At 39.8% G+C, this 21,648-nt stretch overlaps 1 protein-coding gene across 3 annotated transcripts in view; it reads left to right on the top strand.

Moving 5' to 3' along the window:
- SMURF1 (SMAD specific E3 ubiquitin protein ligase 1) overlaps positions 1-21,648 on the top strand; it is a 102,740-nt gene that overhangs the window by 20,237 nt on the left and 60,855 nt on the right. The window contains exon 1 of one of the 3 annotated variants that reach the window (XM_058442955.1): positions 13,985-14,094. The exons of the other annotated variants lie outside the window; for them this stretch is intronic. Within the exon in view, the coding sequence (XP_058298938.1) occupies positions 14,055-14,094 (40 nt within the window). The 5' untranslated portion in view covers positions 13,985-14,054. Of the gene's footprint in view, positions 1-13,984; positions 14,095-21,648 lie in introns of those variants that run through there. 3 annotated transcript variants of the gene reach the window in all.

The following is a 21,648-nucleotide window of genomic DNA, read 5'->3' as shown; positions in this document are numbered from 1 at the left end:
TGTCTCAAAAAAAAAAAAAAAAAAAATTGCAAGTCTTTAGTGCAAGGGCGTAACAGGGAATGCCTGGTATGGACCAGTTGTTAAGGCTCTGCACAGCAACAATGGCCAAGTGTTCTTTAGGTTGTGAATAGGTTCTGAATTTCATTACAGTGTGATGAGGTTTGTTCTGTTCATGGTTTTTGCATACTTTCAAGAGATTTTCTTAAACTTGTGAGTGAGTTCAGAGATGTCTGTTATGAATGAGATTTTAAGAAGAATGACTTTTGAAAGGGTTCTCACATAGGCAAATTAGGTCAGCAACTTCACTTTCCATGCTTTTCACACTTTTGGGATACTTGTCACCTAGTTTCTGGGTCAGGCGTGTATATATGCCAATAGGCTGGCTGTTTAGGTGAACAGTAAGATGTCTCCATACTCTGGTGTTGTTACTAATACTCAAAAGATCGATCACGTATGAGGTTTCATTGAGGGCAACTTCTTTTCTCCAGGAATGCCACTTAATACCACTCTGGGACTGGCTCCGAGAAGGCTGGGAGGAGCTTAATATTTCTTGCTTCCTGTAACTGTATGCTGTTTGGTGCAGGGTAACCTGCAAATAGAACAGAAAGATCGTTTGCAGTGAGAATGGCTGGAGGTTGACACTCAACTTTCTCGGTGTTCAAGAATGGTTGTTTCCCATTTGTCAGTTTTGTTAGGTCCGAGGGATTTCTAGGAGCTCCTCATGAGTCTGGATCTTAAGGAATCAATGAAGCCCAATCAGAAATATCTTAATGTCAGTGTCTTTCTTGTTTGTTTTTGGTGACAATTAAAAAATTTTATTATCTTTTAAAATTTTTGTGGGTACATAGTAGGTGTATATATTTATGAGGTACATGAGATGTTTTGATACAGGCAGGCAATGTGAAATAAGCACATTGTGGAGAATGGAGTATCCATCCCCTGAAGCATTTATCCTTTGAGTTACAAATAATCCACTTACATTCTTTAAGTTATTTTGAAATATAGGAAGTTTTCCAAAAAAGAACGCTTTCTGTAAGTGGCTCCCCATGGTGAGGGTCCTTTGTAGTGGCAGAAGAATTAATGAGGGTACATTTCAATTTCACACCCTTGCAACAGAGGTGACGGGAACTCTCTACGTCTGCTTTGCAGGTGCGGAGGGCAGTGAGTCATCTTTGTTCAATCTTGTTCCTTCTGGTGACACATGAATGTACCTTTACCAAAAAATCACAGAATCTACGATGTGTTATTTCCATTTGGCTAATAATTGTAACCACCTTTGGATTTCTTCCTACATCTTTCCACACTTACTTGGGGAAAATGCAAAAGGAATATTTCATCTTCACCGCAGTAGTGCCTGTGATTAATGCAGTCATGAGCTGGTAACGAAAAAAGCAAAAGAGCTGCTTAGCTTTGATTGAATCCTTCAATCAGTTAAAACCAACTGAAGGGGAAAATAAGAGGTTGTAGAAGGCACTGGAATTCTCTTTTCTGTTTTTTTCAAGAGACAAGGTCTTGCTATATTGCCCAGGCTGGATTTGAACTCCCAGGTTCAAGCAATCCTGCGTCTGCCTCCTGAGCAGTTGGGATTACAGGCATACACCACTGCTCCCGGCAACAATGGAATTGTTAAAGACAGAGGCTGGCCACCTGTCTGACTTGCTTGCAGTTAGCACCCACACTGCTTATGAAAGTACTAGCGAGTTTCAGGCCTTTTCCTTGTGGTTCATGTGACCTTGTGTTCCCGGTATTTACCAAATATTTTAAATAGTTTCCCAAAAAATTTCCTCCTTCATTTTGCACAGTGTGCACATTCAGACCATAAAAGGACCTACTGGAATAAATGCTGAAATTTCACAAACCACAGTGTATCTTAATGATAGGTTTTTAGATATAGGTTTACAGGGGGGCTTATAGTAGTTTCATGATAGGGTGAATTTTTCTCAATCTTGGATATTTTCCAGTTTGCCTCCTTGGGATTGCATTTTGGTAGAGAAGTCTTTAACACCCCAATGTTCTTAACTTCAGTAGTTGTTAACTGAACAACTACTTTTGGCAATAACCTTTTTCTGTACCATAGAGGATGTCAAATAAAAAAGGAGAATTGACCAGATGTAGTCCCTGCTTTGTAGAATTTTATGTTGGGAAGGGAAGGATGGAAAGGTGAAGAGAATCACAGAAGTATGGAGAAAGGCAGATTGATTCCAGCTGGAGGGATTTGAGGACGGTTTGTGTAGGATGTGGCATTTGAACCTGGCCTGGCATGATTGGTTGGAAATAGGCAAAGGGATGATGGGTTGGGACGGCATTTTAAATAATGCAAATAGATTGAGCAAAGGCTTGGAAGTACAATAGCACTTGGCATTTGTTGGGAGAAGGGGAATGATAGTCACTCTGTGGACTGGAATTGTAGTCTTAGTGGGATAGGCGATATAGAGGGTCTTCATCCAACTGTGTGGTAAATATCCTCTGGCCATTTAGGCCCCATCTGTGACACACACAGCCAAAATTTAATATATGATTAGAATGCAAAAATCTGTCATTATAAGACAAAAATCAAGAAACAGTATATATGGTGGTAAAGAACACAGATTTGAAGCTAGATTGCCTGGGTTCAAATCTTTAATAGCTGTGTTATCTTGGGCAAAGCTACTCGGTCTCTCTGATGCCTCAGTTTTCTCACCTATAACACGGGATAAGACTAGTCCCTATGATAGATTAATTGCAAGAATTAGATTAGATGATTAACATGAAAAGGGTTTACAACAGTACCTGGCGTATAGTATAGAGTAGTGTGTAATTGTTAGTAATTAGTAGTAGTGGTTGTTGTTTTCGTATTTGTATTTGGGTATAATGTGTAATTTATTTTTTTTCCTTCGAGAAAGATTAGATTAGCCTTTCTGTAGCTTATGTATTCTATGTAATTTTGCATTAGTGAAAGTATAGCATCTCAGGCTCATAAGTGCGTGAAGACTCTCATGGTGGAATTTTCGTTGTGATAAAAATGTCTTTCTTTCAGAGAGAATTTGCACTTTGCATTGTAGCTGTCTAGTTTCACTGGCTGCTTCTTGGGATGTGGCAGACTGTGAAGGTTAGTTGGTTGTGTAGCTTATTCACATGCATGTGCATGTGTACACCTGTGTGTGTATCACAGGTTCTCGTTGAGTCCATTTTGAAATTAATGGGATATATATAGAAGAGAATGATTATCTTTTCTATCAGGAGGGTGTTTTGGTTACAGGCAACAGAAACTGACTTTGGCTCATTTAGGCTTAAGAAAATTAATTGGAAGGCTGCTAGGAGCGCCTAGAAGGGCCAGCGGCTGGGCACCAAACTTGGGAAAAAGCAAGAAGCAAGGTAGCTTGGGTGACCAGGAAACCAGCATCCTGGTCACAGGCAAACAGCCTGGTCTGCACGAAGCCCCTATTGCTGTCATTGCCACTGTAATGTGGGATCCCCAGCGTTCAATCATTCCTACTCTCCTCATATAACTGCTTGTTGTATAATAGTGAAAAATTGGAAGCAGTTTAAATGCCTAGCAATAGGGATCTTAATACATTATGGAACAGCCATGTAGCGGAATAATTGTAGCCCTTAAACATTTTATGTAAGAATATCTAATGACATGGAAACCGTTCGTTCACACATTCTATTAAGTGAAAGTGGCAGGTAGCAAAACCGTATGGGCAGGATAATTACATTAAAAATCCGATGAAGTAGGTATTATTACTATTCCTATTTTACAGATGATACATAGAGATTTTGACTCTTTTGCCCAAGATCACGTGGTCTAGTAAGTGGAAGAGGGGGGTTTCAACCTGGAAATGAGGCTCCAGAACCAGACACTTAGCCATTTCACTGTCCTTTCCCTGATAAAGACAGAAAGGCTCTCGAGGAAAAAGTAGTAATAGCAGTTATAGCTGGGTAGTGAGATCATTGATACTTTTATTATTATTTATTTATTCTGATTTCTATGAGCATATGTTACCTCTATAGTGACCAAAATTATTCTTAAGTTATTGTAAAAATATAACATTTTAGAATACTTTTCTTCCAGTTGAAAAGTTATGTGTCCCGGCGGGGCACGATGGTTCATGCCCATAATCCCAGCACTTTGGGAGGCCAAGGCAGGCGGATCACTTGAGGTCAGGAGTTCTAGACCAGCCTGGCCAACATTGTGAAACCCCATCTCTACTAAAAATACAAAAATTACCCAGGCGTGGTGATGCATGCATGTAATCCCTTGGGAGGCTGAGGCACGAGAATTGCCTGAACCCAGGAGGCAGAGGCTGCAGTGAGCCGAGATCGCACCACTGCATTCTAGCCTGGGTGACAGAGTGAGACTCCATCTCAAAAAAAAAAAAAAAAAAGTTGTGGTCCAGAGATATCCATCACAAATTTCTTTTCATATATGACAAGAAAATTTCAAAAATTGTCTCCATCAATATATGAATTTTCTCTTTGAAATTTTGTGTCCTACTGTGTGTGTTCATTGTAGACAGGACAAGCAATTTCCATCATTGAAACCAGAAAACATCTTTGGAATTTTAAACTCAGTGTTGCTGTATTTTGGGGATTACATAAAAGCATTGATAAAATAGGTTGTGCTTTAAATGGAAGATTTAAATCTGTGAAGCTTTTTAAGATTGTGTTTGTCACGTCTTGGCACACATTTCTTGTTTGTAGAGTCTGGTTATGAAAAGACTCTGGTTTCCATATGTATATTTAAAATACTCTGAGTCATGGATTCAAATGAGTAATTGACATAATATGTCCATCAGATTCCTGCTTTGTCATACCGTCACATAAGGGGAGTACATTTATTTTAGTAATTGTAATAGCAAACACATTTAATTAGCAAAATGGTATTCATTTTAAATACCTTTCCCCAGTGTCTTTTTTAACTTTCCAGAAATTGCTTTATTGGAATGAAAATGTGTTTGATTTCACAGGAGGCGTAGGAAAAGGGCCACATGTGTATGAACACAGGCGTATGTATACGGTGCTGGGAGTGCTGTATACATAGGTGTTTAGAGATTAGAAGCTCCATGTCTCCATTTTTTAACCCTTTTTGCTAAGTCTCAACTCAGAATCTGAAACCACATTGATTGTAAGATGTACAATTACATGTGCCACCAAAAAAGAAAAAAATGTGATTGTAACCAGGTGTGGTGGCTCATACCTGTAATCCCAGTACTTTGGGAGGCTGAAGTGGGTGGATTGCTTGACTCAGGAGTTTGAGACCAGCCTGGGCAACATAGTGAGACCCTATTTCCCCTAAAGATACAAAAATAAGCCAGGCATGATGGCATGCACCTGTGGTCTCAGCTACTTGGGAGGCCGAGGTGGGAGGATCGCTTGAGCCCAGGAGATGCACTGCTGTACTCCAGCCTGGGCGACAGAGTGAGACCTTGTCTCAAAAACAAAAAACCGAAAAAACCAAAAAAATGCAGTTGTAAGATTTACAATTACATGTACCACCAAAAGAGAAAAAATGCTATAAATTAAATAATGTTGATGCTTTCTAATTATCTATAACCTTTACTTATAACATTGAAAGAGCCACTTATTTAAGTATAGATTTTTTGCATGTGTTATTCTTGTATATACATAATTTAAAATAGATTAAGGAATTCTTAACATTTCTTCACAGTCAGTGTCCATCTCTTCTGAATCATCTGTTTGACACAGAATCAACAATATTTATATTTTCACATAATGAGTAATCAAAGTGTTGACAAGGCAGCTTTGCTGGAAGAGGGCTCTGTAAGTTTTTTTAAACAGCTATATTAAGATAGAATTCACATACCATATAATTTGCCCCTTTAAAGTGTAAATATCAGTGGTTTTGGGTATATTCAGTTATTCATTTTGTAAAGTTGGTAAAATATACATTATAAAATTTGCCATTTTAACCATTTTAACTATTGAGTGGATAAGTTCTCTTTCAAAACTCTTTAGAGACAGATGTGTGGGATATTAATATGTACAAAAAAGAACAAAATATTGAAATAATTTCATCATAATGTTAGGGAGATTTTAGAATGTATAAAAATATAAAAATTCCATGTCACTATGTATAGGATCCTATTTTACCTATCTTTTATATATAGTGCAGATTTAAGTGGAATCAAAATGTGTAATCCTAGTATGCCCATATAAAAGGGAAGCCAATATACAATGCCTTGTCTTTTAAAATTTCAAATGTGCATCATAATATCACATTAAAAGTCTTTGAACGTGCCTAGACATGGAAATGCAAAATAAGAAAAATTAAATTATTCCCTATTTTTGTATATATCTTTTCTTTTTTTTTTTTTTAGAGACGCAGTTGTGCTCTGTCGCCCAGGCTGGAGTGCAATGGCACAATCTCGGCTCACTGCAACCTCCGCCTCCCTGTTCAAGTGATTCTCCTGCCTCAGCCTTCCCAATAGCTTACAGGCACACACCACCACGCCTGGCTAATTTTTGTGTTTTCAGTAGAAATGGGGTTTCACCACGGTGGCCAGGCTGGTTTCCAACTCCTGACCTCAGGTGATCCGCCCGCCTCGGCCTCCCGAAGTGCTGGAATTGCAGGCGTGAGCCACCATGCCCGGCCGTATGTATCATTTTTTTCCCTTTAGGGTGAGATTAAAATGTCTAGACCTTTAGATGTGGAATTCCCACCTCCATTTATGAAAAGTGATTACACATTGGGCAATAAATTAAATCTATTTATTGTGTTTCAGTTTGAAATTTAATTGTGCATGTCTCTGGTAGAGTATTTTATTGCTTTTTAAATCTCTGCTCCAAATACGAGCCAGGAACACTGTAGCTCAGTTGTAAAATTAGTAGAAACTGCATGTTACGGCCGGGCGCGGTGGCTCACGCCTGTAATCCCAGCACTTTGGGAGGCCGAGGCGGGCGGATCACGAGGTCAGGAGATCAAGACCATCCTGGCTAACACGGTGAAACCCCGTCTCTACTAAAAATTAAAAAAAAAATTAGCCGGGCGTAGTGATGGGCACCTGTAGTCCCAACTACTCAGGAGGCTGAGGCAGGAGAATGACGTGAACCTGGGAGGCAGAGTTTGCAGTGAGCCGAGATTGTGCCACTGCACTCCAGCCTGGGCGACAGAGCCAGACTCCATCTCAAAAAAAAAAAAAAAAGAAACTGCATGTTACATGAATGGAACATTCTTTTTTGTTGTTGTTCTTTTTGAGACAGGGTCTTGTTCTATCACCCATGCTGGAGTGCAGTGGTGCAATCATAGCTCACTGCAGCCTCGAACTCCTGGGCTCAAGGGATCCTCCCACCTCAGCCTCCTGAGTAGCTGGGACTACAGGCGCACACCACTGCACCCAGCTAATTTCTGTATTTTTTTTTGATAGAGATGGGATTTTGCCATGTTGCCCAGGCCGGGGATGGGACATTCCTTTCACTATTCCCTACCCCCCATATTTCTTCAGAACTTAATAATAGCTTTGTTCCTTATCAAGAACCAAGTTCATTGGTAGCCTCCCAGAAAACTGGATTCAGTTCTAATATGAAGAAATGGCTGGAAAACTTATCGAATGCATTTAAAAATTGGTCACCTTTTCCTCCATTTAAGAAAAGTCTCAAAATCACTTCATTATGTATAGTGTTCTTTTCTCCACCTTGCTTATCTCTGAAACATTCTTTCTTGGCTTTGGATTTAAAATTTGATAAGAATTATTGTATCTCTCTTTGACTGAATATTCTTGTTGCTTCGTAAGATGTATATGTCTAAATTTCATCACTTCACATCATGAAATCTTCCTTCTCTAGTCTTCTGTTTTAAGTGTCAGTTTGATTATTGATAGAATGTTTCCAGTATTAACTTAGAAGCTATGACTATGAGTTGATAACTTGTTTTAACAAAGATACAAAATGTATTGAAATAAATCTGCCTCTTTAGTCTCCTGGGAAAGCTGGATATATATTTCTGTGATGTTAGGCTGAGAATTCTGAACTGCATTTTTATTTTGTTTTTTATTTTTGTTTATTTTTCAAGATGGAGTTTCGCTCTGTTGCCCAGGGTGGAGTGAAGTGGCGCAATCTTGGCTCGCTGCAACCTCTGTCCCCAGGTTAAAGCGATTCTCCCACCTCAGCCTTCCGAGTAGCTAGGATTATAGGCGCCTGCCATCATGCCCAGCTAATTTTTGTATTTTTAATAGGGACAGGGTTTCACCATGTTGGCCAGGCTGGCCTCTAATTCCTGACCTCAGGAAATCCACCCTCCTCAGCCTCCCAAAGTACTAGGATTACAGGCATGAGCCACTGGGCAGGGCCGGAATGGCGTTTTTAAATAGAAATTAACTGCTGGATGCATTCTTACTTTCTTACTAGGTAGAGTACAACATCTTTCCCTTTGCTTAGTTTATATTGTTAAAAGTATGTATTTGGCATTCTGGGGTCAGAGCATTTTGCTTTGCAGTTTTTTGTTTTTTTTTAAACTTTTCCCACTAAAGGTTTTAAGATTACTGTAAATGTGATAAGATGAACACACACAAAAAACCTGTGAGAACCAGGATTCTCCAGGGATTTGACTGTATATTTGGAATGCTGTGAAAGGCACTGGTGGCTGTCCTAGTTCGTTTAGAGTTGCTGTATCAGAATACCTGAAACTGGATAGTTTATCAAGTAAAGAGGTTTATTTAGCACATGATTCTGGGGGTTGGAAAGTTCAGGATTGAGCATTTGCATCTGGGGAGGGCCTTAGACTGCTTTAACTCATGTTGGAAAACAGAAGTGGAAATGATGTGTGCAAAGAAACCACATGGCAAGAGAGAAACCAAGGAAGCCAGACTCTTCTGAACAACCCACTTTCTTGGGAACTAATCCATTCCGTGAGAGTGAGAACTCACTCCCTTGGGAAGGCATTAATCTATTCATGAGAGATCCACCCCCACGACCCAGACATCTCCCAGTAGGCCCATAAGCCCCACCTCCCACTGCTGCCACAGTGGGGATCAAATTCCAACATGAGTTTTGGTGGGGACAGACCAAACCACAGCAGTAGTCTTGCCAGCGTGTACATGATAATGGCATTTCTCCCCCTGTCCTGGGAAAGGAATTACTTCATGGACCTTAGAAAGCAGATAAACCACTCTATAAGAAATTAGGTATTTTCTTCTTAGAATCAATTCAGTTCAGTGTTACTATTCTCCTTTATGTGGTAGGCCCTGTGTTAGATACTGTGGAGTGACAGCAAAGCAATGTAAAACCTCCCTCAACTATTGAAACAGCCACCAAAGAGGTCAACTTCCTGCCTCCTGCCTCTCTCCATTCCTTCTCATTTTCGACTCCAGTGCCAGAGTTTATAGCTTTCCAAAAAAAAAAAAAAAAAAAAAAAGTAGTAATTTTTGGCTCCTCATTGCCTCCAGGGCAAAGTCCAAATTCCTTAACATTGCATAGAAGACCTTTTCTCATCCGACTCTAGACTCCTCTTGTTCCTGAACCAAACCTTCCATAGAAACACATTTCCCTGAATGCATTCTGTCTCTCAAACATGTCTTTACACATGTTCTTTCTGTCGAATGATCTACTCCCTAGTTACTCCTTCTTGTCTTCCCATCACAGTGTCTTCATAACCCTATTCACATTATTTATTTCCTTGTCTTTGCTGCTGCCAAAGATGAAAGGAGGGATCTCAATCATTTCCATTCCAGGACCTGGCACAAAGTGCTTATTAAATGTTGTTTTCAGTGAATGATGCAGAGTACCTCCTTAAAGGATCTTATAATTTAATGAGGAGGGAAGATGATCAGAGGGCCGAAAGTCACTAACATGTGGCTGAATGGAAATCGTGTATTATTCAGCTAAATTCTGCAGTTTCCGTTGACCAGATATAGAACAAATATAAATCTGTCCAGTTTTAGTTGCCCCGTAGCTTAGTGTTTGGTGACATTTCTCAGTGCACTGTGGTGCTATTTTGTATGTTGCTGTTCTTTGTCGATGAAGCTCCAAGCAGAGGGATTGTGAATACGGAGCTGATGTTTGTTGCAATGGGGAAGAAATATGAGTCAATTAATGATGAAAATGAGAAAATGCACTGTTCGACATCACAGGCATGATCTTGTCAAATTGAAAAAAGTTCGCTTTACACTGTGAGACCATTGTCTTTTGTTATTATATACACACCTCTCTCTCTTTGATCAGAGTCATTTTTTTTTTTCCCTCCCAGCCAGTTAACATGTTCACAAACAGAGGTCCTTCTAACTCAGTCACCTTTTGTAATGTTCATAGGAAAATGCACATTTTGGGGTTAAAATCTTATAGTCTCACCTGCTTCCATCTCAGTTTCTTTACCTTACCAGAAAATTAGGTAATTATCTGTTAGATTTAAAATTTGAGGATCAGATTTAACTCCTGAAATAAGGAGAAAGGTGTAGATGATTTTGTTTATTCTTATGGCAAATTTAGCTTTATTGTATAATTACTTTATAATATTTTACTAATTGGGATTTTTTTTCTCTGTTTTATGTGTTTTCAATAAAAGCAATTCTTGATGTTGACAATGAAAATTTTGCTGGTGGCTAACTTGGGTTTTGTCTGTTGAAAAAGATCTTCATTTTTCTCTTGATTCTTAAAAGCTATTTTTGCTGGGTAGAGAATTCTAGGTTAGCGGTTATTTTCTTGAAGATATTTCTCTGTCTTCAAATCTTCACTGTGGCGTTTCAGAAGTTAGTCACTAGTACTTGGAAAGTAATCTTTCTTTTTTCTGTGGCTGCATTCAATATTTTTATCTTTGTATTTCACTTTCTGCCATTTCACTGTGAAGTAACCAGGTGTGTATTTCTTTTCATTTATCCTGTTTGGGCTTTTTGAAGCCCATTACTGTCTTTGAAGCCATTCATTACTGTCTTTGTGGCCATTCATTACTGTCTTTGTTTTGTGTTGCTATAACAGAATACCACAGGCTGGGTAACTTATAAATAAAAGTTTATTTCTTACAGTTCTCGAGGCTGGGTAGTCTAATATCAGGGTGTTAGCATCTGGCAGGGGCCTTCTTGTGGCGTCATTCCATAGTGAAAGATGGAAGGGCAAGAGAACATGTGTGAGAGAGTGAGAAAGAGATTGAACTCACAGCCTCAAGCCCTTTTTTAATGTCATCAATCCATTCATGTCAGTAGAGCCTTCATGACCTAAATATCTCCCATTAGGTCCACCTCCCAGCACAGTTGCATTGAAGATGAAGTTTCCAACATTTACTCTTTGGGGCGCACATTCAAGCCATTGCAATCACTTGTTGAAAATTCGGAGCCGTGATCTCTTTCACTGTTGTTTTTGCCTCATTCCCTCTCTCCCCTCTTTTTGGTACTCAGTGAAGCTCAAGTTAGAGTTTATGATTGCAATGGTTCATTTTGGTTTCCTTTTAAAATTTCTTAAGGTAGAAGCTTAGATGCCTGATTTGCGACTCTTTTCTTTTCTAATGAAAACATTTAATCTTATAAATTTCATTCTAAGTTTAGCTGAATCTCACAAACTTTTATTTTTTTTTTCATTTTCTTTCAGTTCAAAATATTCTCTAATTTCCTTTGAGACCTTCCCTGTCACCCATGGATTATTTAGAAGTGTGATGTTTAATATCCAAGTGGTGTTTGAAGATTTTCCTGTTATTTTTTCATATTGCTTTCTAGTTTAATTCCATTATGGTCAGGAACATACATCGTATGACTCCAGTCCCTTTCAGTTTGCTAAGATTTCTTTTATAAATGTTCCATTTTGTACTTGAAAAGAAATATGTATACTGTTGTGGTTGAATGGAGTATTCTATAAATGTCAATTTGATCCCGTTAGTTAATGGTGTCCAGTTCTTCTATATATATCCTTGCTGACTCTGTCTACTAGCTCTGTCAATTGTTGCTGATTAGAGTTTTTATGTCTCCAGCTGTAATTTTAGATTTGCCTATCTCTTTCAATTCTGTCAGTTTTTGCTTTATGTATTTTGATGCTCTATTGTTAGGTACAAACATGTATAGGATTGTTATATCTTCTTGGTGAATTGACCCTTTTATTATTATGTACTGTCTTTCTTTATCTCCCACAGTTTTCTTTCTCTGAAGATGAATATTAATAGAGCCATTCGGGCTTTCTTATGATTAATGTTTGCATGGGATATCTTTTCCCCCCATGTGAGTTGCAATTTCCCTGGTTCTTTATATGCTGAGTAATTTTGGATTTTATCCTTGACATTTTGGTTATTATGTTCTGAGACTCTGTGTCTTGTGTAAATACTGTGGAGAATATTGACGCATTTGTTTAGCAGGCATTGACCTAGTTGAGCTCAGGGCATGTGTTCTGTTCTAACTAGCCTTTTGTGGGTTGTGGTTTCAATGTCACTTCTGTTTTCAAAACCTTTGCAGTGCTATTTGTTACCTGTCTGTATTTTACCAGGTGGCCACCTGGAGCCTGGTTGGTGGTTTACCCCATGATTTAGGCGTCCTGGTCATTTGTAGGTGAAAGTTGTTCACAGTAGTCCAGAACCAAGGTTTGAGATTTTCTTGGTCACTCAGCTGAGGTGAAGCTGGGCTACTGTCTGAACTTGTACCCTCAAGGTGCTGCCCCTTTGAAGGTTAGCCCACACTGATAGGTAATGCCCCAGGACCCCATTCTTGGAAGTTAAAGGACTCCAGCCCTCATCCTCCAAACCCTAAAAGGACTCCTTTCAGCAAATGACCCTAGGGCCAAAGCAGCTGGACATCTGGGTTTTCTCCAGGCTCAGGCACTGATCTCAGGCTTCTAGCCTTCAGAACTGTGAGACAATACATTTCTGTTGTTTAAGCCACTGAGCAGATGGTACTTTGTTATGGCAGCCCTAGCAAACTAATGCTAAGTGCACAATTCTCATCTCCCCCAGGCCCCCGTGGCTAAGTTGAGATCTTTAAGAAAACATATTCTTTTAGGTCCTTAAATTTAACTTCGAGTACCTAGTCCATTGCCTGTACATAGGAAGTAGGCACTTGATAAATACTCACTGGTGTTTCTGCTATGATGGAAAATTTATGTCCCTGAAAAGCCATACATTCTGCACAACAATACACTAAAAATAATAAGTGTCTTGTGGGAAAAGTAAGATTACAGCTGATCTCTCAAAATCATTGCAACTTGGTAACTACTAGCAAAAACCATAATTGCTACCTTAAGAGATTATCTGGACCACCCAAGCAGGCATCTCAGTGTGGCTGGATGTTGCTAAAATGGATACTAAAATATACAAAAAAACAGGCCGGGTGCCGTGGCTCACGCCTGTAGTCCCAGCACTTTAAGAGGCCGAGGCGGGTGGATCACCTGAGGTCAGGAGTTCAAGACCAGCCTGGCCAACATGGTGAAACCCCGTCTCTACTAAAAATACAAAAATTAGCCACACATGGTGGCGCATGCCTATAATCCCAGCTACTCGGGAGGCTGATTCAGGAGAATCGCTTGAACCTGGGAGGCAGAGGTTGCAGTGAGCCTAGATTGCGCTGTTGCACTCCAGCCTGGGTGATAGAGTGAGACTCCGTCTCAAAAGTAAAATAAAATAAAATAAACAAAAACAGCAACATGGAAACCTGGCAATGCTTGAATTGGTACATGGGCGGTGGGTGTTGAGACAATGCACGTAGAAGTGGAACTCTGAGCCCTGGGCCTCCTGTGATAGTGGCCATTGATGGAGCCAGTGCAGGTAGCCAAACTGAGGGAGCCTCTGGCTGGCTGTGGGTGCACTGTCTGGGGAGTGGGACCCAGCTGTAGGCTCTTTGACAGCGTGGCATAAAATAATTTTTTGCATGAAACTTTTAGTCATGAAACTGCAAAACTGCTTGGGACTTGGGTGCCATTTCTAAAGGGCTCTGACAATTTGGCAATGATTTAATGTCATTATAGAGTGGTTGCTTTGTTCTTAAAATACAGCTTCTTGCTAAGGCCAAGTCAGGTGACGGTTTTTTTTTTTTTTTTCCTTTTCTTGCCTAAGATTTTCATTTCACTCTCTCCACTTTTTTGCTTAGGAAACTCTCAGATGAATCAGTGTGACTTCCATGCTATAAGATGTCACTGCCACTTACCAATCAAACATGAGCTCATCTGTGTTACAGAAGCAGAACAGAACAGATGGTATTTGAATTAAGTTGAATTCCCTTTTGTACTCCTTATATTCATCTGTTAGTCTCCTGTGCTTATGATAAATTCGAGTGACTTCGGATGTATTGAGTTAGCCAGAGCTGTATATTTAAAATTACCTGTGGAGTTATTTAAAAATTAAGTTGATATATATTGCCCTAAACTTGTTCAAAATTTGAATTAATTCATTGAAACATTCAAAAATTGAGTGTTTTCAATTAATAGAGACATTCTCTTTGTGATATAGAAAGCTATTTGTTGTTCTTGTTGATTTTCTTTCTTTCAAAAGAGGTTGTTTATAAATTTTTAGTGTGATCCTAATTGTATTTCTAATATTTTTGGTTTGGTTCCCTAAAATAGTTAAGGTCACTTTTAGGTAACAATTAGCAGACTTTAATTTTGACCATATATAGATACACACACATCACACACACACACAAATACAGTTTCAAATAATTTCTTTTAATTGATTTCAGTCTTGTTAATCTTGTGTGTAAATTTCAACTGAGCTATTAATGACACCTACAATTGACTTTCATTATTCGTTAGTTTTGAAAATTCAAATTAATATATTACAACATAGAAAGTCTATCAAATCTTGAACATTTAGATTGTAAAGCTTTTTGTTTTAGCAAATTTATTTATGATCAATTTATAATTGAAGAATTGGCTTCTAATCTCATATACAGTTTTTTAAAATTGAAATTATATATATATATAGAAAAGTACATATATAGAATGCCATACTTTGTCATAGGTTAAGTTTTCTAAATAAGGAAAGTGTCTTAAAGAGAAACTCTTTATATGAGGAGGAAAGTAGTCATAAACTATTCTTAGTTTGGCATAAAACGATTTTTTTTGTGTGTGTGTGGAAATTATAGGCGTAAAACTGCAAAAATTGCTTAGGACTTGGGTGCCATTTCCATAGGACTCTGGCAATTTGGCAATAATGTAATGTTATTATAGAGTGGTTGCTTTGTTGCATTTTATTGACTTTTTAGTGATAAATTCCAGGAGAATCTTTATTTTCCAGGATAAAACTCAATGTAGTGTTAATCCTTTCCATTTTCTCACCTCCTTTCTGTAGCTAGAGCTGAAAGCAGAGTAGGAGAGTGGCTTTGAAAAGGAAAGAAAATAAATTTGACAATGATCAAAAATGCCAGGCTGAAGGCAGCTTTTAATGTGATTAACCAGTTTGTAGTTCATTTTTGGGAAACATTTCCAGAATATAACAATTTCAGAGAACATGAAACCTTCTTCTAATTCTGGAAGTGGGAAGGAGAAAGGAACAGTGCGTGTTTTTGTGTGTGGCTTGCATTCTCTCCTCCGTTTTTGGAGCAGCGTGAGATTATTGCAATGCTACATTTCCTCCCTCTGCGCCCTCCTACCCCATCAACGTGTCTCATGGGTGGTGTGATATAGGCTATGGGAGTGAAGACCGCTGGTGTTAGTCTGTGTATAGTTCCTGGGGTGTGGTGAGTACCAGCTCTGACAGCGGAAGAGAACTATACTGTTGATTCCCATTATTCTCAGTAGGTGTGTTCTGTAAAATTGCCGCAAACACCAAATTAGCGAATCCTGAACCATCGTTCCCAGAGGAATAGAGGGTTAGGGTCCTGTGAGCCTCAAGTCGCAACATTGTTGTCAACTGATTAATAGGTAACCTTGTTTTATATGTGCTTCTGTTTAAAGATACCTTACTCACTATATATCGTGGATTCATTAACATTGAACTCACGGCGAACAGCACTGCCACTCGTGCCTGAACAAAATTTCCCTAATCCATGCATTTTCTTTGCAAGGCACACTGGATAGCACTTCACCACTCTGCTTGGGGACCATTCTAAACAGCACAATCACCAACACAAAGCACAGACATGTGAAAAACATGGCACTAAATAGACCATGAAAAGATCATTTGTTGACAGTACGAGGCTGAAACAAGAAGGCACATCGTTGCCTGGTTTGACCTCAGCTGGGAATGTGCACATTCAGTGACTCAATTTTTGTTGTTGTTGTTGTTGCTCTGCAAACATCTGTGAATGACTAGGGAAGTGCCATGAGTATTGATTTTTGGGGTTACAAATACATTTTAGCAAGTAGGTGAATTCACAAATACAGAATCCACAAATAATGGGAATCAGCCATACTTGAAAGACTAGAATTGGAGTCTCTCTGTCTCAGTTTCCATATTTATAAAATGGGTATAAATATGACACACACTAGAAGTTTGTGAATATCAATATGGAAAGGTTAAATGAGTAAAGTTTTCATTGCATTGCCAGACATTTGAGTCCTTGATAGGTGATAGTGGTGTTAGTAGTAATTATTAAGACAAGTTAAAAATACTAGCAGCTATCTTTATTCGGTACCTATACCATTGCTCGCAATAACCCTGAAAAGTAGGAAGTATTATCTGTATGGCACAGATGAGAACATGAAGGGCCAGAGAGGTTGAGTAATTTGCCTCATCCATCACCCATCTGGGAAATAGCCAAAGTGGACTTTGAACCCAGGACTTGATGACTTCAAAATCCACATGTTTTGGTCTGGTGCAGTGAATAAAGATTATGTCCGGCTTCAGGTCCCAGATGATGAAGTTGGGATTGATATTAGGCTGGTGCAAAAGTAATTGCACCTAATACATCCAGGTGAGGGCAGAAAGTAGTTAGGGCAAGAGGAAAGCCATGTGGGGAAGGTTAGACATGCTGCCCAGAGCTGGAGACATTAGGGCAGAGTGATCCAACTGACTAATCTTGGGATGAAAAGATATTTAAAAAAAAAAAAATTATAAGACTAGGGTAGAAGCCAGAGGGAGCTAGAACGAGAATAAAGGCTTTAGCTGGGAACCATCTGGAAAGAGGGTCTGGGCAAGGAACATTTTGTATGTAAGGGAGGTGGTGAATTTGAGGCTCCTTGGTTTCAGATACTCCCGTCCACCATCTTTCTAGCTGTCCAAACCTTCCCTTTTCCCCTCCTAATTGTTGTGTAGAGATTATTCTGAGCTAAGGCAGAGCAGTCTTGTGAATACCCAAACCCTGAGAGACACATGTAAGTTTCCTATCATTTTTCTACTTGTTATTCTGCAAATATTTGTTGGTAGACTACAACATAGCAGTTTCAGAGGAATGCTTCATGGTGTTCTTGTGGAATGATTATTTCTTACATCTGGTTCAAGTTTGACGGGTATGCATTGCATGAATTTTACCAAATTGTGTGTGTGTGTTTCAGATCCGCATAAATAAATAAGTAGTCAAAAGTAAGGGTAGTGTTTTTGGGAATATATTTTTCTTACTTTTGTGGGTCCCCAAGAAGTTAGTCCACTGATTTTATGTATATATGCACTCACTACTATTGTACATCTGGAGTAGAGGCTGGCAAGCTTCTGAAATGCTGAGATAGTAAATATTTTATGCTTTGCGGGCCGTGTGGCCTCTATTACAACTACTCAACTCTGCTGTTGTTGTAGGCATGGATACTGAGTAAACTGATTAGCGTGGCTGTGTTCCAATGAAATTTTATTTGCAAACACAGGCAGTAGCTTGCCAACCCCCTAACTAGAGCATAGCTGTCACTTTGAGACCTGCGTAACTTCTTTGTAAGATTACACCCTTGCAAGAATTCTGCCCGCAGCATTTCCGAGTTTGCATTATAACCTTGTGGGCAGGGCAGTGAAAGTAATGCTATATAGGAAAGTTACCATCTCCTAGGAATTTTGTTTTAAGAAAAAGATTCTAATACTAAAGTATGACATTTGTTGAACATTTTTTATTGGCAGTAGGAAAGGAAAATCGAAATTACATACAGGAACTCCAAAAGCTTGCTCGTGCTCATTTTTCTTCTATTACAGATCGAACGTTTAATGATAAATGTGGGTGGGGGATTTAATATTTCAGAACAGAAGGCAGAGATTAATTTTATTTTGCCCCCTAAAATGTAATACATTTTCTCTCTCTTCTTGCCCCCCTGCCCTGCGCTTTCCCACTCCTCCTCTCTGTCCCTCTGCTGGGATAGGGAAATTGACTGTAAGGAGGTATGGGTCTACGTGGGAGGGAGAGACAAGAGGGTCCCAGCAAAATGCCACCTCCGACCCTGCTATCGCTGTAAGCAGTAGGGAAAGGAAGGGATAGGTTTATAGCTCTCAACCCATGATCAGCTAGTTCCACCTCCATGATTGTTTGATCATGGTCAATTTGTAGAGGATCCATTTCTGAAGAGCTTTGTTTAAAACGGCCCCTTCTCTAAACACCTTAGAGTTTTTGCACCCAGTGCCCCGGATCACCTGCTGGAGGCCACAGAAGACGAATGCTAGTTGCAGTGTTTGTGAGCTGCCTTTGCTGAACAGTAGTGCGCGTGGGAAGCATCAGCAATTACCCACCTGTTTCTCACCATCCCTTTCCAAACTGACTTTTACTCATTCATGGCCATGGAGATATGTTTGCCAGTCTTTGTCAATTCATCAGCTTTTTTCCAGAAAGTCCTTTTCTTTTAAATGCTATCATATGAAGGCTGCCCTTGCTTTAAGCATTTTTGATTGTTGTTATTAAAATGAAGAATGAGCCCCTTCCTTCTCTCCTACTCCACACTCCTTTGAGGTTTAAGTGAGCAGAAAATGGTAGTATGATAAAAGATCCATGTAGGTGGGTTTGCAGAAAAGTTAATCCAAGATAAGTAACAGATTGAAAACGTAGGCTTCTGACTATGCTAGTGCAAACTGAGTTAAGTGGATCAATTAGAGTTTACTTTCCAATATGATTTTGATGAATAGTGTAACATTGTGAAAGGCTTTTTGAAGACAAAACTGCTAACCCATTGTATTTTTTGTTTTGTTTTGTTTTAAGAGACAGGGTCTCGCTCTGTTGCCCAGGCTGGAGGGCAGTGGTATGGATCATGGCTCACTGCAGCCTGGAACTCCTGGGCTCAAGCGATTCTCCCACCTCAGCCTCCTGAGTAGCTGGGATTACAGGCACACACCACCAAACCCAGCTAATTTTTGTGTGTTTTTTTTTTTTTATTTTTTATTTTTTTGTAGAGATGAGAGGTTTCACCATGTTTCCCAGGCTGATCTCGAACTCCTGGGCCCAAGCGATCCTCCTGCCTCGGCCTCCCAAAGTGCTGGGATTACAGGTGTGAGCCACTGTGCCCAGCCTTAACCAACTGTATTTTAAAGATTCAATTTGTATTTGTGTTTAGATCCATGCTAAGGTATGCAAGCAATTGACACACGGACCCTGGGATATGCGGTGTCCTGTCTGATTGATTGATTGATTGATTTCTTTCTTTCTTTTTTTTTTTGACAGAGTCTCACTAGGTCGCCAGGCTGGAGTGCAGTGGCACGATCTTGGCTCACTGCAACCTCCACCTCCCAGGTTCAAGCGATTCTCCTGCCTCAGCCTCCTGAGTAGCTGGGATTACAGGTGCACGGCACACCTGGCTAATTTTTGTATTTTTGGTAGAGATGGGGTTTCACCATGTTGGCCAGGATGGTCTCAATCTCTTGACCTTGTGATCTGCCCGCCTCAGCTTCCCATAGTGCTAGGATTACAGGTGTGAGCCACCGCACCAGGCCTTTTTGTGTGTGTGTGTTTTTAGTAGAGATAGGGTTTCACCATGTTGGCCAGGCTGATCTCAAACTCCTGACCTCTGGTGATCCACCCATCTCAGCCTCCCGAAGTGCTGGGATTATAGGCATGAGCCTGATTTACAGGCACTGATTTCTGACAATACATCCTTACTATATATCCAAAATTTACCTGCCCTTTGAAACCCAGCCTGTCTCACCTCTACAAAAACAAACTACCTTCCTAACCATTCCTACAATACTATTCTATTTCTCTGAATTCTTAAAATCTGCTTGAACAGCCCATTTTGACATTTGATTCTCTGTCAGTGTTTATTGTCTTAGATTCACCCCGTGCATGGATACTACTTTTAGTGAGTTTGAAATCTGTTTGGAGAGCTATATACCAATGGAAAAAAAAAGGAGTAGGTACTTTACAGGACAGTAAAGGACAGATTGAGGAAGGGGGACGGGGGACTTGAACTAGGCCTGGAAGCACAGGGGTAAAGGAGGTGGAGCATGTTGGTTGCCAGGGGACCCTGAGCAAAGGAGCACTTAAAAAAATGCATGAGGGGAAAGGGGGAGGCAGTGGTGTCAGTAGTTTGATCCAAGGGGAGTTTGTACTCTTTTTAATTATTTTTTTTTTTTTTTGAGGCAGAGTCTTGCTCTGTTGCCCAGGCTGGAGTGCAGTGGCGCGATCTTGGCTCACTGCAACCCCCACCTACCAAGTTCAAGCGATTCTCCTGCCTCAGCCTCCTGAGTAGCTGGGATTACAGGCACCTGCCACCATGCTTGGCTAATTTTTTGTATTTTTAGTTGAGGTGGGGTTTTGCTATGTTAGCCAGGCTGGTCTCGAACTCCTGACCTCAGGTGATCCACCTGCCTCGGCCTCCCAAAGTGCTGGGATTACAGGTGTGAGCCACTGCTCCCGGCCAAATACTTTTTTTTTTTTTTAAAGAAATTATAATTTAGTAAATGATGCTGAGCTCAGAGGTTTATGTGTAGGAGAGTTATACAATGAAAATGTTTTATTCATTTATCCAACAAATAATTATTTCATGATTAAAGGAATTAGAGTAAAGAGATGCCAGAGCCTATTGTAATCATCCAGACATGAGATAAGAGTTGCCTGGACTTGAGCAGTGGCAGCGGGGCTGGAAAGAATGGACCTAAAAGATAGCACAAAAGATGGATTGATAGCGCCGGAGGAGTCATTTAATGTGCGCGGCAGAAGTGATCAGCCTTGCACTATCGTCGCTTTTCTTGCTGATGCATGTCTGTCTGTCTAGCTAAACTCTAAACTCTTATGCCCAGACACTACCTTTTATAATCCTTTTACAACAGGTGCCATTGTCGTTTTATTCTTGTTTAAATAATTTATTTAAAATGTATTGTTCTGCACAGCATGGCATTTTAAACACCAACTTAACATCCTCTGATAAGATAATGCTAAGACTTATAAGAAGCAAATGCCACTTCTGTAAGTCTTCAAATCACTCTTGTGTTTAATTTTTTTTTTCTAAGACAGGGTCTTGCTCTGTTGCCCAGGCTGGAGAGCAGTGGTGCACTCATAGCTTATTGAGGCTTTGACCTCCTGGGCTCAAGCAATCCTCCCACCTCAGCCTCCCAAGTAGCTGGGACCATAGACATATGGCACCATGACTGGCTAATTTTTTTTAAATGAAAAAAAATTTTTTTTTGTAGAGATGGGGTCTTGCTGTGTTGCCCAGGCTGGTCTCAAACTCCTGAGCTCAAGTGATTCTTCCACCTTGACCTCCCAAACTGTTGGGATCATAGGCATGAGCCACTGCACCCAGTATATTTAATTTTTTTGAGATGAAATTGTAATACCATAAACTTAACCCTTTAAAGTGCATAATTTAGTATTTTCCATATATTCACAGAATTGTACACCATCACCCTCTAATTTCAGAATAGTTTAATCACCCAAAAAAGAAACCCCACGTATTTCAGCAGCCACTCCCTAT

This window comes from Hylobates moloch, unplaced genomic scaffold, assembly GCF_009828535.3.
Source record: "Hylobates moloch isolate HMO894 unplaced genomic scaffold, HMol_V3 SCAFFOLD_1, whole genome shotgun sequence".
NCBI lineage: Eukaryota > Metazoa > Chordata > Mammalia > Primates > Hylobatidae > Hylobates > Hylobates moloch.
The sequence above is the reverse complement of the archived record's forward strand: the minus strand, read 5'-3'. Positions and strand labels throughout refer to the sequence as shown.